The sequence below is a fragment of the Mesoplodon densirostris genome, chromosome 11 (assembly GCF_025265405.1).
Source record: "Mesoplodon densirostris isolate mMesDen1 chromosome 11, mMesDen1 primary haplotype, whole genome shotgun sequence".
NCBI classification, from domain to species: domain Eukaryota; kingdom Metazoa; phylum Chordata; class Mammalia; order Artiodactyla; family Ziphiidae; genus Mesoplodon; species Mesoplodon densirostris.
The window spans coordinates 78,614,477-78,632,078 of record NC_082671.1 but is presented as its reverse complement, the minus strand read 5'-3'; the positions used below and the strand labels follow the sequence as shown (position 1 = coordinate 78,632,078).

General features: G+C 46.9%; 1 protein-coding gene across 1 annotated transcript in view; it reads left to right on the top strand.

Moving 5' to 3' along the window:
• STAB2 (stabilin 2) overlaps window positions 1–17,602 on the top strand; it is a 155,785-nt gene that overhangs the window by 54,090 nt on the left and 84,093 nt on the right. The window contains exons 16-23 of the mRNA XM_060112405.1: window positions 3,128–3,181; window positions 3,478–3,558; window positions 5,897–6,049; window positions 8,101–8,163; window positions 10,786–10,872; window positions 11,715–11,801; window positions 13,501–13,612; window positions 16,069–16,249. Of these exons, the coding sequence (XP_059968388.1) occupies window positions 3,128–3,181; window positions 3,478–3,558; window positions 5,897–6,049; window positions 8,101–8,163; window positions 10,786–10,872; window positions 11,715–11,801; window positions 13,501–13,612; window positions 16,069–16,249 (818 nt within the window). The remainder of the gene's footprint in view (window positions 1–3,127; window positions 3,182–3,477; window positions 3,559–5,896; window positions 6,050–8,100; window positions 8,164–10,785; window positions 10,873–11,714; window positions 11,802–13,500; window positions 13,613–16,068; window positions 16,250–17,602) is intronic.

The following is a 17,602-nucleotide window of genomic DNA, read 5'->3' as shown; positions in this document are numbered from 1 at the left end:
GAACTCACATTCATATTTAATGTTAAATCCAAGAAGTAATCATTTCTCCCCTGGAAAGGTATTAAAATTCTGAGATGATATGGCTTCTCTGAATGCACAGCTTCTAATTTGATACAGATATTTTTAATAATAATACAGGAGTTCTCAGACACCTAGTCGGGTACATTTAAAATTAAAACAAAGCCTTTTGACTAGGATAGAAAAGATCAGCCTCCCTGCTTTTCTGTCAAGTACCTTGGCTCGGGAAGCTCCTGTCTTTTTCCTTGTAGCTCCTTCCAGTGGTGACTGGAGCTGCTTCACTCAGGCTCTCAAGAGTAGATTATGACTCTTCCGGTTCAATGAGATCCCATTGGTAGCTTGAAATCAGCCTCTGGTAGGAATATTGACACCATGGCAATTGGCCAACACTATAAATCAGGGCTTATTTTCTTCCCCATAGAAGGAATTTACCAGCACACCATTGCCCCTGGCTCTCAATCTCATTTCTCTCAAAGGCAGTATCTTTCTGCTCGCAAAGCATATAAAACCTCAAGTCTCTTTATCCTGAGTCTAAAACAGTTTTTCCACTTCAACTTCTAGATGAGGAATAGAACAATCATTTCTACCAGTTTCTCTGGTCCAGAGTCAGTGTGGGTTAAAATTCCTCAATCTATGGGAAGCTCCTTCTCTCTCCACCCATCTTAAGAGCATCCTTTAGCTTTGCCTTCAGGGAGGAACCTCAGCTGGAGACAAGAAGATCCCCATCAGTTATGCCAATGAAATGGAAAAAAAATGATTTCATTAGAAGAATACTTTCTAATTCTGCTTTGGGAATGCATCGTTTCCTTTCCAGTGTATCTTTCTGCTTCTCTCTGAAGCAAAATTTCAGTTCTGAACCATCCCATCCCTGCAGACACCATGGCTATGGATCACAAGCCCCAGCTTATGACTTCATCGCCAAACTAGACAGAAATAAGAGCAAAGGGAGCGAGAGACCAGCCCTTGCCAATTCGCAAAGACCTTGCAAGCTAAATGGGGCAAAAAGAGGTGAATTTACAGAGTTCAAAGTCATAGTCACAATTTGGTAGAAAAGCTTTCCCTTTCTGTCTCTGGCACCAAAAGGCTTGGTTTTTGTTGGTGGTGGTGGTTTTCATCTAAAACGGCAAGTAGGAAGTGAATGTCCTCATAAAGGCAAGAATGCACTGCACCAAAAGGCTCTCCAACGACAGCACCTGAAAGCACATCCTGTCCACCTGAGCCTCACTGGACTAAACTCTATCTGAATGATATGGCCCCCAGCCAGATAAGGTGGCAGGCACACACGGTGGCAGAGTGATGCTGATCAATTCCTTTGTCCCTTTCATTCTCCTGTTTCTTGTAAAAAGGATCCAATGCCAATTAATTCTTGAGGCTTTAGAAGTGGATTATCCAGTTGATAAGGTCTTTCTATAGAATTAGAGGGTGGAAGGAGCCCATTCAAACCCTGTTGTTTTGCAGACTAGAGGTGCTGAATGGCTTGCTCAAGGTCACACAGAAGCAGAGCCACAATTAAACTCGGGTTCCTGAGGTCCAGTTCAGTGCCCTTCTCGGGACTCTTCCCCTCCTCGTTTTAACTTATTGGCACAAATGTTTATGTAGGTCCTCTCGTGTGCCCTATACTATGCTGGCTGGGGACACAGTAACAGACCCAGTCCCTGCCTTCTGGGAGTTTGCAGTGTACTTTTGTCTGATATTTTCCAGTGGTCCCCACTTTTTCCCACCCTTTCTGCCACTTAGCATCCAAACGTGTAATAGCATTGCTTCTGCCTGCAAGTCCTCACTTCCGGGTACCATAAAGTAGCTGTAAGGGGAAGTCAAGACACAGAGGCTAAGTGATTTACTCAAAGTCTCATAGTAACAGAACCAGAGCTACAGAAACCATCACTTCCAGGGCTGGCCAACTGGTGGTCAACTTCAACATTCTTATTGGTAACCCTGCCCTGCACATAATGCTATTGATGTATAGATAGGGTGGCCTGATGAGTGTCCACACCAGGACCCTTTTGAGAGTGAATGGCGCTGCCAGGAGGATAGGTATAAAAGCCAGGGTTGTATTAGACAAACCAGGATGTGCGGTCACTCTACTTACAGGTAATTCCCCTGGCATAGGGGCCAAGGGGGAATGCAGAGAGGGGTCTGAGTGAATGGAACTCAGGTTCGGCAGGGCTTTCTCTCCACCTGGGACCTCATGCTGTTGGAACATGTCCCTAGCATGGTCAGCTTCTTGGAGGTTATGATGATCTTGATTTGTAATCCTTCTCCTTTCCAAGATAGAGCAACCGTGGCAGTGCCACTGAAGTAGCAGAATTCAGCGCTTCGAAGCTTGTAACCCCACAGACATACCACAGCCGACCGCCACTGTTGCTGCCGCCTTCCACCAGAGAGAGCGGCTCTGTGTTCCTCAATTCTGAACACGGTCTCCAGGGCACCCGTATGGGGACTGCTCCTCCTGCTTAGGGTCCCAAGACTCTCTTTTTTTCTCCACTGCTGCTTCTGTTTCCTGAAGCATGAGAAATCCTGGAAAGGGCCTTGACGGCGAGATGGACATGTACCATGAGAACACAGGAGAAAGAGCCCTGGCCAGATATTCCTAACAAGGACTGTCTGTTCCTAAATAACCAGTACTTGGCCTGACAAGCACATGGTTATTTAGAGAGAGTGAAACAATCATAAACTGAGGCTGCCTTAGAAAACCTGGAATGTAGCCTTAGACATGGAGAGAGGTGATGGAGCAAGGTGACTGAGAGCTTGAGTTACTTCTTCGGCTTGTATCCTAAGTTAGCTTTGTGACCTTGGCCATGGCTTTAAAACTCAGTGTTATCACACATGTAATGAGTCAGTAGTATCCCCACCTCACAGGGCTGTCGGGAGGCTTAAATGAGATGTGCATATAATGTTTTCAGAATAGCCCCTGCCATAAAGTAAAAATTTGGTGAATGTTAGCTGTTCGGGGGATGGGGCTTTTCTCACCCTGGACTTCCCGGTAGAGAGATTATGGGTCATTTGTTTTTCTTGACCAAGTGTCCAAAGTCATTTGAGGAAGTTTGAACAAGAGAGGGAAATCTGTGTTTTCCTCAGTGACTAAAGAAGTATTTTGATTCCATTGCAGGGATCTCGGAAGCTTCTGGAACTCGTCAGATACCATATTGTCCCTTTTACCCAGGTCAGCCCCACTTTTCTGTGGTATTTTTTCCTTGCTTTCAAGATATCTGACCTTAAATTCCAATATTTTAGTGCTAGAGAACGTGTGACAGTTGTTCTTTATCTGGTGCTCTGAGCACACGCTGAGCAGTGAATAATGAGCCTGTCATCAAAGAAATCACAAAAACTCGTGACCAAGCCACAAAAACTCGTGACCTCAAAGCTCCTGTCACTTATTTCATAAGCTTTCAAGCTATTTTTTCCAGTGAGGATTTGGGTGCCGCTCTCAGTGTCTCTCCTGTTCTCTTGTTCTTGCAGCTAGAAGTGGCTGCCCTCATTTCGACCCCTCACATAAGGAGCATGGCCAACCAGATCATACGGTTTAACACAACTGCCAACGTAGGTGAAAACTCTACTGCTGACGTCATTGCTCAAATGCATTTTTCTCTGCTTATGATTGTTCATCGGGTTATCCTACCTCGACACTGATTCACAGGCTTCGACTCTTTATGATTATTTCATTCATTTGTTATGTCTTTCAGCAAATACCTGCTGAGCAACTCCATGTGTGAGTCTGAACTAGAAGCCAAGAATAAAGCAGTGAAAAAAATAGGCTTACATCCCATCAAGGAAAACAACTTTAAGCAACTAATTAATGACCAGTTAATTATTTAATTACAATTATAAATAGGGGCCCCAAGAGGAAGTCAAGAGGGCTGTGGGAGCTCACAGCCAAAGGAGACCAAGCAGATCTGGGAATCTAGAAGTCCTCAGTCAGGAGATGATGCTTTGGCCAAGCTTCAGAGGATGAGTAAATGTGAACTTGGGCAGAGTTGAGTAGAAGAGAGTTCCAGGCAGAGATGAGTAGAAGAGATTTCCAGGCAGAAGGGAGAGCAGGTGCAAAGGCCCTGAGGTGGGAGGGAACATGATTTATATAAGAAACTCAAACTTTGAGTTTATGTAAGAAACTCAGAGTATTATTCTGCTAACTTCTCAGGGTTGTAATATCAGCAGAAATATGTCAGCATAAAGATTATGTCTCCTGTTGATTCACTTTGGATTGTGATGATGATGCCCTGTCATCCTTTCAGCAAGTCCCTGTTTTGGTTTTATTTGTTTTGTTTTGTTTTGTTGGCCAAGCTGCACAGCTTGTGGGATCTTAGTTCCCCAACCAGGGATTGAACCCAGGCCCACGGCCATGAAAGCACTGAGTCCTAACCACTGGACTACCAGGGAATTCTCTCAGCAAGTTTCTGCTGAGTACCTCAGATGTGTCAGACACCATTCTAGGCCCTCAAGGTTGGACCAGTAAGCAAACAGATAAAAGTCCCTGGTTGCATGGAACTTTCATTCTAGTACATAGGACAATAGATAATAAGTGAGTTAAATATATCGTATATCAGAGAGTAGTATGTGCTGAGTCAAAAAACAGCAAAGCAAGGATGGGAACTAGAACGTGGGAGTGGGGCTGATGTTTTAGATAAAGTGTCTAAGAAATCCTCATGGAGAAGAAAATATGTGAGCCAAGACCTGATGGAAATGAAGGAACAGGCAATGTGAATAGCTGGGGAAAGAGCATTCCAGAGACAGGAAACAGAAAGTGCAAAGGTGCGAAGCAAGGTGCATGCTGATCGGGTTGAGGAAGAGCAAGGTCCTCGGGGCCAGAACAGAGGGAGGAAAGGAGAGAGGTAGGAGGAGGGCAAGGCGGTAGGAGGGAGAAGGAGAGGTGGGGTCAGGTCACACATGGCCTGAGAACTTGGGGCCAGGATGTAGGTTCTTACTTTGAATGAGATAAAAAGCCATTAGAGGATTTGAGCAGTGGAACGACATGATCAGACATACGTTTTGGGAGACCGGTTAGGAGGTGAATGAAATAGAGAAGAAGGATGGCAAGTAGTGGGGAGACAGGCCGAGGTGTAAGGCAGGCTCAGGGAAGTATTGTACAACACGGGGCATAGAGCCAGTATTTTCTAATAACTGTAAATGGAAAGTAGCCTTTAGAAATGGTATAAAAAAATCTTTTTAATGCAAAAAAAAAAAAAATGATGGTGACTCAGAGCAGGATAGTAGCAGAGACCTGGTAAGAAGTGGTTGAATTCTGAAGGTATTTTGAAAGGCAGACCAACAGAAGGTGCTGATGGATTGGATGGGGGATGAGGAAGGAGGAAGTCACAGATGACTCCTGAGCTTCTGATTGGAGCCACCAGAAGGATGGCACTGCCATTAATATTGCTGGGGGAGCAGATCTGGGAGGAAAGTAGAGATCAGAATTCTTTGCTGATGTGTTCATTTTCTGCTCCCTCGCCTACAGCATAAGCAGGAACTTGTCTGGGTTTGTTCCCTGATATCTCCCCGGACCCTCAAGCAGAGTCTAGTACAAGGCCACTAAATGTATCTGAATGAGCGGATCCCCATTTCACCACAGGGTTAAATCAGTTTGCCCAAGGTCTCCTAGCAAACATATTGCAGAGCTGGAATAGTTATGCCTCTTCCCCAGTCCGGCACCGGCAGGGACCATATCTGCAAGGACATCCTTGCTTGGAGTCAATCAGGAATTCATTCAACAGACTCATCTTTTTCCCTGTCAGCCAAGCTCTTCTGATCACAGTCTTCCACTCAGTGGAAAGCTAAGTGAAGTTGAAGGCTCTTTCGAGAGGTCGCCACCATTCAGCTCTGCCTGGGGACCTCTGGCGCTGCTCAGTACAGAAGGATGAAAGATGCCGTTGCTTCTTTCCAGGGACAGATTCTGGCAAATGATGTGGCAATGGAAGAAATGGAGGTCGTTGCCAAAAACGGCCGGATTTACACACTGACTGGAGTCCTCATTCCTCCCTCCATCGTCCCCATCCTGCCCCACCGATGTGACGAAACAAAGAGAGAGATGAAACTGGTAAGAAAACTAGGCAGCTCAGGGAGGACCCTAAACAGCCCCCTAGAGCAGACCGTTCTCTCCTCACCGTTCTGAGGGGGCTGACGAGGATAGTTTCACACCTGAGCCGCGTTCGGGAGGCCTCTCCGTCTTTGTGAAGAGGCAGGAGGTTCTGAGGTCGTATCTCATCAAACGTGAACCAAATTTCCTGGGGGAGTTTCCACATTGATAGTTGCTACCCTGCTATGTTCGTTTTCTAGAGCTGCCGTAACAAGTCACCACAGACTGAGTGGCTTAAAGCAACAAAAATGTATTCTCTCGCAGTTCTGGAAGCCAGAAGTCCAAAATCAAGGTTTCCTGTTTCCATTGCAACTTTTTGGCTCAGCTGGTTTTAATCAGAGCAACTAAATTTCAACAAGATTTTGAACAACCAAGAACAGAGCAGCCCTGCAACAAGGCATAGAGTTAGGGCTGCTCTTATCCTCCAGACTTCCTCCCCTGAACTTGAATGGCAGCTGCTCGGGATGGGGTCGGGGGGGGGAGCTCTGAACAAGTCTAATTATTGACTCCTATTGAGTCTTTTCTGCAGGTTGTTCAAGAACTTGTTCTCCATCTCCCCAAAGAGAAGAATTAAGATGTGGGTTTGAGCCACAACCAAAAGAATTTTGGTTAAATCAGAAGGGCTTCCCAGTAGCTGCCTTAGACCGAGGTCTTCTTTTACTCTTTTCTCTGGGTTTAAAGTCAAATCAGTCTGCTCTGTGTGGTTTAGGGTGGTTTCCATTAGGTCTATTAAAAGTACAAATGGGGCTACCCTGGTGGCGCAGTGGTTGAGAGTCCGCCTGCCGATGCAGGGGATCACGGGTTCGTGCCCCGGTCCGGGAAGATCCCACATGCCGCGGAGCGGCTAGGCCCGTGAGCCACGGCCGCTGAGCCTGCGCGTCCGGAGCCTGTGCTCCACAACAGGAGAGGCCACAACAGTGAGAGGTCCATGTACCGCAAAAAAAAAAAAAAAAGTACAAATGTATTCTCTGGAAAGTATTGAGAACTAGTAAATAGTAGAAGCAGCTGGTCTCTTCTAGAAGTCTCAGTTTTCAGCAGGCTGAACCCATAGCTGCCTTTGGGCATTTATGTTTGAATCTTAGAGGCTTCATTAATAAGTCTCTGTACTAGTTAGGGTCCCTGCAGGAAGCAGAATTTATCCCAAGGGTTCAAATTAAGAGACTTTAATGAAGAAGCTGCTACAGAGGGGTGGGCAGGGCTGAGGAAGCAAGCACATGATGCTGGGGCATCCGAGGAGAAGCACTGGCAGGAAACCATTACCACCAGGGAGTCAGTGGTGGGGAGGGGTTGGGGTTACCTGAACCCAGTGAGACTGGGGAGAATGGAAGAAGAGGTATCTGTGAGGAGCTGTAGGAACGGTGCTCGAGCAGAGAGGGAGCCGGAAAGAAAGACCTTGACCTTGTCCTCCCCCTACCCACCAATATTCTGCTGGCACCTCACCGAGGCCAGTTGGAAACTGGCAAGGGGCCCCAAGAGACCATCCTTCAGGGTTTACCTGCTGGAGCACAGAACACGGTAGAGAAGGTCAGAGAATGGATCTGGAGAGATTTGGAGGCGCACACCCCTTTTCTTCCTCCCGAATTCAGAACCAGTGGAGGAAGAAGCCCAGGAGACTGAACGGCAGAGATTCCATGTTCAGCCTCGTTACTGCTAAGCTAATTGGAGAACAGGGACTTGAGCCTGTGGCCAATGCTAGTACTACATCCCTGGCACAGGTGGGCAAGTGCAGTGTCCCCTCAGTGGCAGGCGCCGCTCTACACGGCCGAGGGTCGACCAGAAGCCTGAGGCCTGTCGGAGCCTGAAAGAGGATGAGGAAGGGGCTGCTCTGAGCAGGCCCACTTCCTTCTCCCAAATTCCTTCTCTCTGGTGCAGGGGCAGTAGGGGCGGGGAGAGAGGCCGAGAGTGGCACACTAGTGGGACCCCTTCGCAGGGAGGATGCGTGAGGCCAGACACGTGACCTGCCCCTCCCTCTTACGGGGACGCCCGTACTGACCTGCAGTCTTTCCTTCCAGGGCACCTGTGTGAGCTGTTCCCTGGTGTATTGGAGCAAATGCCCCGCCGACTCTGAGCCCACAGTGAGTGTGACAGCTTCAGGGAAGCACACATCACCCAAGCAACCCCACTGGTGTGGCTTCTCATCCTTTCCATCTTCCCCTCTTAAAAGATATTCATTCCAGCTGGGATAACATACGGTTAGCTCTTAGCCTGCTATATCTGGGGGGATGGTAGAAAGACAGCCCATAGATCTGTGTTTGAGTCCTTGCTCATTTATCCAAGGTAAGTTGCTTCACATATTTACTCTAATTTTCTTATCTGCAAATGGTAATAATAATATCAACAACACTAGCAGCAGCAAGATTAGCACAGATAAAACTCCAAGTGCAAATGCCTAAATCAAATAGCCACTCCGTAAATGTTCCCTCTCTACTTGCCCTATGAAATAAAATCCAGTGTTTGCATAAGAGAGGCAAAGCTTTACCCTCACCCTCTTGTGCCGGGCCTGAGAATTAAGTTGACATAAGACAAATTAACAGGAGAAAAGCACAGGTTTTTACACATACATAAGAGCTTCCATAGGAGAATGAAGACCTGGAGAAACAGCAAAACCCAAGTGTTTATATAGTATGTTGAGCAAAGACAGGTAACTGTGGAAAAGTAACTAAAATGTGAAATATATTTCACAATCTATACCTACATCAAATCATTATTACTATGTTGTACATCTTAAACTTATACAGGTGTTTTTGTTTTTTGTTTTTGTATCTGCTATTTTTCAAGTGCCTTTAGCACAAAATAATCCATATGCCAAAGTGGCACATTTGGGTGTGGCATGTTCTGTTACGCTTCATTTGTATCTGCTCTTCCCAAGCATCATTCTGGAGAGAAATACAAGAAATATCAAGAAAAATGACACCAGGACCGTCAAAACCTTGTCAAGCTTGATAGAATTCTGCACACATCTATTGAGGATTATAGATCTGGTTCAGGGAGCATAAAGATGAATAAGATACTGCTTTGTTTTGTTTTGGTCTTGAGAAGCTCTAATCTAAAAAGGAAAACAGATAATTTCTCTTGGCATAATTTATATGCCAAGTAAATACTCTACTGGTAGCAAAAGCAACGTGTTCTAAGGTAAAATTGGTGATAGAAATTCCTGCCTCCAAGTTCATGCTAAGAAAGAACTTCCCAACCAGCCAGTTCATTCCACACTAGAATAGATCGCTATTATAAAGAAGGTGATGAGTTTTTTTAACACCATCCTGTTGTGGAGCATTTCATAAAGAAAAACATGAAAATTAAATAGGCACAGGTGTTCAGATATTTATTTTGCTCAGTGAAGCCATCACCCCTGAGTCCTGCAGGATGCTGTCTACCAGGGGATGTGGACAGGGAGAAGGGAAGAGGAAACTGTGGTGACTGGCATCCCAGTGAGTGCCGTGTGCCAGACATTGTTCTAAGTGCATCGTGCAGCAAACCTATGAGCGGGGCACGTTATAACCAGAGTGTAACCTGGGAACTAAGGCGAGGAAACATAAAAGCCCTCCCACAAGGTCACACAGCTGGTACACGCAGACCATAATCCTACATTGCCTCAGCCCAAGGAAGGAGGGAGAGAGGAAAGGAAAAAATGGGACACGTGGGTCAGAGCCAAGAGAACCCCTAAACTGCCCCTCCCAGGTTCCCATGGTCTATACTTGGCTAATTATCCTGACAGCCAACAAGGGGGTTGAATGGTCCTTCCTCATCGACCTCAGAATTCCTTTAGACATTTAAGATTTTAGGATTTTACTGCCCATGGTTTTCACTACTCTCTTCTTAAGTAGGAGCCTAAGATGAAGGAGTACCTCCATGTCAATTTTTATCTAACATAAAATTTGAGCCATGGACTAAATGCTCAGCACAAAACTTGAGATCAGCATTTTTGTCCTGTTTCACAGATTAGGCAGCTGAGGCTCACTAGACAGCGTGACTTGCCTCTGAGATCCTAAAGTTAGTAGGTGGTAAGATCCATTCTCTCGACCTGCCCCTTATCAGTGTTCTTAAGAAAAAGGATTTAACCTGTCCGGGCCTCAGTTTCCTCACCTATAAAAAAGGGATGAGAAATATCCACATGGAGTTGAAGATTGATGACCTCATACAGGCAATGTGTCTGACCCTAGTAGGTTCTCAATAAATGGTAGTTCTCCGTAATTCTGAGTGGGTATCAGAGGTTAGAGAATAGAAAGAAATCTGCCCCTATACCCCACAATTCCTAAGAGGAAAACTCAGACTCTCACTATTTTTTTGGTGGATCTTTGTACAAATTAGGAGGAAAGTCTCTAATTGCTCCAACATTTCTCTATAGGAAGTGGTTAAGGATGGTTATTAATTGGAAGGGGAGGCTAAGCCACATCCTGGACGCACAGGAACATGTTCCCTGATTGATTAACAATGTCTTCCAGGGCATGAGAAGGGACGGAAAGGTACCTATGCCCTGCGTCGTGCAAACCCTGGCCTGTATTCTTCCCACAAGGAAACAGAGGCTTAACAGGGTGACAACTCTGCCTGGGCCGTGGGTGTGCTGTGTGCTCTAGCGCTCTTTCCTAGCGCTGACAGTAAAACAGAAGTAGATTGCCTAGTGTCTGTAGAAGCCGAGTCAGGCCCAGAGGACCTCAAAATGCAGACTGCGATGATCTTCCTCATTGGCTTTCTTCCAGACACTCTTCGTACGCAAATGTGTCTACACTGGCCGAATCAGGAGCCTGAAGACTGGCTGTGCCAGATACTGTAATGCCACTGTGAAGGTGAGGCTTGTGTGTGGCCGGGGCCCTTATCCAGGCCACCAAGGCCTGCACAGAAGCCCGCAGGGCTGGGCAGCTCTTGGGCCCCAGGGTCTGTGAGTCACAGGTTGCCCTTGGGGCCTTGATCATGTCTTCTTGCAAAGGAAGGGAAGGGTAGAGTCCCCACATGGCGGCCAGGTCACCCCCTCCCTGCGTCCATTCATCCCATGGTTCCTATCGTGCTTAATATGGAGACCACACCCTTGACACCACCCTGCATGGCCCACCCTCTGCAGTGTCCCTGGCCTGTCTCTCACCCTCATTCCCACCTCGGCAGGTGTGACTTTGCCATTCCCTCCTGGAAGAATGTTCTTCCAGGTTTTCTTGGGACTGACTGATCTCTCAGGTCTCCATCCAACCCTCATCTCCTCTGTCACCGCCCGATCCACGGTGCCCCCGCCAACCTCCCCACACCTCCGCTCCCACCTGCCACCACTTGATAACGGCACTTGGATTTCCCGGCACTTACTGCTATCTGAAATCCTCTTTTTTTTTTTTCTTCTAAATTTATCGTCTCTTCCCTGACTAGATGGAACACGGGCTCCATGAGCCCAAGCCTTTATCTGGCTCTCACAGTGCCAGAGCCAGGCCAGCAGCCTGGGGTGGCCCTCAGGAGATTTGTGGTGAACAGGGGGCTGAGCACAAGCCACGCCATCATCTGCAAGAGAAAAAGTCACGCTCCTAAGGGCGGGAGGGGGATGATACTGTTTGTGATCGTAATGGAAATTGAAATGTATTGATATTTCCTTTGAGGAACTGGCACTCTGCTTGGGATTCCAAAAGGCAACACACATTTTGTTTCTCAGATACCAAAGTGCTGCAATGGCTTCTACGGGCCCGACTGCAACCAGTGTCCAGGAGGCTTCTCGAATCCATGCTCCGGGAATGGGCAGGTGATCAAGACTGAGGCTTACTTTTTCACGAGTGCTGAGGTTGACCTGTGTTAAGTCAAAAAATAATTTTTAAAACCACTAAACCAAGAAATGATACTATGCCAGTCACTGTTCCCACGGAGTAAAAGAAACAGATCAGTTGCTAAAAAAAAGAGAGGGTGTCTGCAGGAGAAGGAATTTTGCCTGGGGGAGTGGCAGGGGGAAGGGTGTCCAGTGATGTCGCTTCTGCTTTCCTACTGCTGATGGCATGACTTTGAGCAACTCAGCAAGACTCTCTGGACCCCAGTTTCCCAGCGTGGGAGATAGCAGGATTGGCCTGCATTGATCTCCAAGTTTTTTGGTTTTTTTGTGTGTGTGTGGTACGCGGGCCTCTCACTCCTGTGGCCTCTCCCGTTGCGGAGCACAGGCTCCGGACACGCAGGCTCAGCAGCCATGGCTCACGGGCCCAGCTGCTCTGCGGCATGTGGGATCCTCCCGGACCGGGGCACGAACCTGTGTCCCTTGCATCGGCAGGCCGACTCTCAACCACTGCGCCACCAGGGAAGCCCGATCTCCAAGTATTTTTAGGGCCGAGATTTTACTATTCTTAAGAAAAAAAAAAAAAAAGCACTGCCCAGTGAATGCTTTTTTTAAGTTTTTTTTTTTTTTTTTTTTTTTTTTGGCTGCCTCGGGTCTTAGTTGCGACCCTCGGGATCTTCATTGCAGTGCATGGGCTTCTCTCTAGCTGTGGCGTGCAGGTTTTCTCTCTCTAGTTGTGGCACTCAGGCTCCCTGGCACGTGGGCTCTAGTTTGTGGCACACAGGCTCTCTAGCTGAGGTGCGCAAGCTCCGTAGTTGTGGCGCGCAGGCTTAGTTGCCCCACCGCATGTGGGAACTTAGTTCCTGGACCAGGGATTGAACCCATGTCCCCTGCATTGGAAGGCAGATTCTTTACCACTGGACCCCCAGGGAAGTCCTGAATGTTTAGCCCATCTGCAAAACCTATGAAATGTAAGAGCCAAAACTTAACTCATCTAGCGTGGAGGCCAGGGCTAAACATACAAAGGTAATAGTAGCTGTGGTTCATATGGGGAAATTATGGATCAGCACATATAAGAAATCCACATTGAAAATATGCCTCTTTCAAGGGGAAGAAAAAACTGCATGACCACCAAGTGGGGACACCACACAGGCCAGGGGAATAGGGCGAAGCTGCTAGAAATTAACTACTGTACCTGGGTGGTCCCGGACCCAAGCCCAATTCTGATACGTGTCAGTCAGTACAAATCTAACCTTGAAATAGCTGGGGAGATGAGGGGTAAAATGCTCACACTGAAGGGAGAAACACTGCCGTTTGGAGTCACATAGCTGAGCATGTGAGCATCTGGAGAGAAAGGCCTGCCTTCATTCTGAAGGTTAGTGGTTTATCGGGCTGCCCCTTCAGCATTGCTTAGAGGTTCCATTTCACCACTGTGACAGCCCCCGACCCCGACCAAATGACTTCCTGTGAAGTTCTGAATCCTGGCTCAGGACACCCATATGTCACTGTCTTAGCTTCCTACCTGATATCCACGACTCCACTTTCCACAGTGGGTCCCAAAGAGTCATTTCAAGCAGAATTGAATCTGAGTCAAAGAAGCAGGCCAGGAAACGAAAGCATCTGGGACTCCTTGTCGGGGGCTTGTCGTCCTGACGGCCAGGGGCCCTGCCTTTGTTTGCAGTGCGCCGACGGCCTCGACGGCAATGGGACATGCGTTTGCCAGGATGGCTTCCAGGGCTCCCAGTGTCAGTTCTGCTCGGACCCCAGTAAATACGGACCTCGGTGTGACAAAAGTAAGTGTCGTTTCCTGAGCTGCCTTCTGCTCCCCACCCGGGGTCCCTGCAACACTGCAGTGCAGTCCTGGTATCAGGTGCCCCTTGGCTTGGTGGATGCCCTTATCACAGGGTATTTCTTAAGCACTTGGGTCCCAAACAGTGCACATGCCAGATTGCTGGGCCCCACTCACAGAGCTTTGAGATAGGAGGCCTGGGTGGTACCTGAGGATTTGCATCTCTGACAAGTTCCCTGAGATGTCAACACTGCTGGCCCAAGACCACACTTTGAAAACCAGTCTTTTAGGGTTTCCCCACACACCTGAAGTGATCGTGGGCTCCATATCAGAAAACAGACTCCCCATCTTTGAAGCAGTCCTCTTCCATCAGCTCCTCCCTTTGCTAAATGTGCGACCTTGGGTTAGTTACTACACCTCTCTAGGCCTCAATTTCCTCATCTATAAAATGGGGATAATAATAGTAACTACCTCGTAAGGTTAGTACAAGTTATAAATGGAAAACACTTGCCTTAGAACAATGCCTAGCACCTAGTATGCACTACCAATATTATTATCTATTATTGTTATTATTATCTATTATTGTTGGTACTGTTGCTGTTATGCTAAGTTCAGTGATATAAATGTCCAGAAGCTCATAGAACATGTAGAAAGTTCCACAACACTAGGCATTGAAAAAAATGCAGTTATATAATCTTAGAAAACACATTATGTTCTTAAAAATAACACCATGTGAATATTTAAGTACATAGATAGAAATATACATCTCTCTAAGCTAAGATTAGAACTTGATAGAAAAAAAATGAATAGATCAGAGCTTGCTGTGGAGTCAAACCAACCTGAAGTTAAAATCTTCACTCTGTAACTTACTGGCTCTATGACCTTGGAAAAAATCTCTCACTGAAGCTTAACCTCCCCATTTATAAAATGAAGACAATATTGGTACCCACTTCATAGGTTGTTGATTAAGTTAGATCATGATTTAGGACTTCAGCCCAGAGCATGCACCTAGCAAATAATCAATAAATGAAAACATTCTTATTACAATCACTCCTAACTCCACTCATCTGTTACAAAACACACCACCCCTCTCCTCTCTTACCTTGTCTGATCTTCACGGCTACCTCTCAAGAAGGATGGGACACCAGAGCCCAGCAGATTTGTGGCTACTGATCCTAGTCCAATGCTCTTTTTGCCAAATAAGGTTTCTGAGGGGGAAAAAAACAGGGGTTTATTCCAAAGCCTGTTGACATAGGCATTTTTATGAAGCTAATAGTCACGATGCCGAGGCTTGGGCAGCAACGGTGGCTTCCTGCTCCAAAGCCTCTTGTCCAGGTCTCTTGCTGCCCACCGCCTCGTGCAGGGGAGCTTCCTCTTCATTCTGGGGTCTTGTTCCTTGCTAACCAAGCCCTGACGTTCTTAAAAGTTTATGAAAAGTTTTCTTTGTTTTAAACCTAGCTGTGCTTTGCCAGCCCTCACTGTGTTTCTCTTTCCTGGATGCTGGCTCCAAGCCCCGACACAAATCCCTTTCCCATCAGTCCCTTCTGGGGCAAAACCACAGATTCCTTCATTTCTGATCACATTCAAGCCCCCAAATCCTTGCCACCTGCCTTTGAGAGTCTCCAGAATGTTCTTTTCACTTCCACATGCAGAGGAGCCTGAGTCTGATATGCTGGCTCACGTTGCAACTTTTAAATACCTGTAATCAACAGCAAAGTTAGCAGCTAAAGTTTAAGGTGATAACAGACAGTGGAAATGCCAGTCGATATACTGATCTGCTGGTTACTCATAGTCACTAACGGAATTTGAAGGTCTGAGTTCCAGTCCCTGTTTGGGAACTTGCCAGCAAGTCAGGCAATTTGTTTTACCTCTCTGGGCCTCCGTTTCCTCATCTGGAAAATGGGCATGGTAAAACTATTGATACCTATCTCCTGAGGCTGGTGACTCTGAATGAGAGGGTTCAGGTTAAAGGCTGGCCCAATGCCTAGAACAAGGTCAGTGTGCAAATATTGGACATGAGTTAGCATTGGTTTGCTGTGATGGAGGGTCAAGCGCCAATATGTAAGCCACACATCAGAGGCTGTGCCGGCAGGAGAAATCACTTCCAGAATGTCTTCAGGAAAAGGTGAGAAATTTCCAGACTAAACTCTCCTACCATGAAGTAGGTGAAAATTGAGCTCCTTGGCCTCTTTCACACCATCACAACCCACCCTCCCCCTGCCCCCCGCACACAGACACACAAAGCATCCCGAAGACCAAGCTCTTCTCACCGAGAGCTGTCCTGGCACACGAGAAAGACGCTGAGAAATAGCGTCTAGAACCTTCTGCGTCTCAGCCCAGGGTTCTGCACCTACAGGAGTGAGTGGGGGGTGAGGAGAGGGGATCCTGTCCTCCACGACCCATGTGCCCGTTGCTAAGCTTGTCCCCAAGCCCTGAATGGCCCTCTTCCTTCCCTTCCAGGGTGTCTGTGCAGTTTCGGAACGTGTGACAACAGAATTGACAGTGACGGCGCCTGTCTCCCCGGCACCTGCAGGGACGGCTCCGCCGGGAGATTCTGCCACAAGCCGGCCTCAGCCTGCGGGCCCTACGTGCAGTTCTGTCACACCCATGCCACCTGCGAATACAGCAAGGGGACGGCAAGGTCGGCCGGTCGGGGCGGGGGGCGTTGCCATCCTTAACGGCCCATGGCCACTGTGTTACCTGCGGACACACCCAACCCATATCTAAATTCTTCATAAACTAAGACCTGTTCTCTTCAGCTGCCAGCATGGCTTTTGTGGAGAAAACCTCACACTGAGCTGGGTTCAAAGTCTGCAGCATTCCCTGCTTTGAAACTTACCAGCTGTGTGACCTTGGGCAGTTACTTAACCTATCTGAGCCTCACTTTTGTCATCAGTAAAATAAGGGTGATGTTGCCTACCTAGCAGGGCAGTTGTGGAGATTAGAAGAACTGAATGCCGAATCATCCAGCCCCAGGGCTAGTACATCATAGGTGTTCAGTCATGGAAACTGCAATTATTACCGTCACTCATGTGAAGGAAATGAAGATTTGCCCACAAACTTTCCAACCCTTTAAGAATGCCTTTACTTCCTAAGGTCATTAATAACTACTCCCCTGTTAAAGGCATCTTACAAGAAATTGGATCGTTGGTCACTGGATCACCATTTGTTTTCTTAATGCTATCTAACATAGGAAGTGGGCTTGGGGGAACATGTCAGAGGAAATTTTCCTCTCTGGGAATATCTGGTTCAAAGGCAGTAACCATGCAAAAAATATCCCGGGAAATGCAGACAACACGTAGAATTCTTTGCCTTATTTTTGCAGCACTTTTCTTAATTTGTAATTACCTAATCATTTGCTTACCTGTTCGTGATCTATCTCCCCCACCAGTCTGCAGGAAGCATGGGGCAGAGACTGACTTTGCTCTTCCGTGGTGGTACAATAGAAATGCATCTTCCTAAGGAGTTAGTATATACATCAGTGCATAAGGCGAAAGTCACAAGTCACCAAAATTGCCCTTAAAACCTCTTAAGGGAATTCCCTGGCAGTCCAGTGGCTAGGACTCGGCGCTCTCACTGCTGGGGCCTGGGTTTAATCCCTGGTCAGAAACTAAGATATGGCAAGCTGTGAAGCATGGCCAGAAAAAAATAAATAAACAATAAATAAATTTTAAAACCTCTAATCACCCACAGAGGATCATCAACATGGGTCTGTCTTTACTATATAAACTTAGGTAAATCAGTGTTGAAACAGATCAATCTATTTCTTCATTTGGGGACCACCTAAACTATTTAGTTCTTCTAGGATTCTTGATGCATGAAAAATAATTTTATTTAGAGTTTTGTGAAGCACATATGACTGAATCTGCAATAGTGACATGGGCATGTGATAGGTGGCCCAGCACCTATCACAGGGCGCTCAATAAATAGTGGTTGACCAAACGAATGAATGAATGGTCCTATTTAATAGCTAAAGTTTCAAGGTGGAGCATTT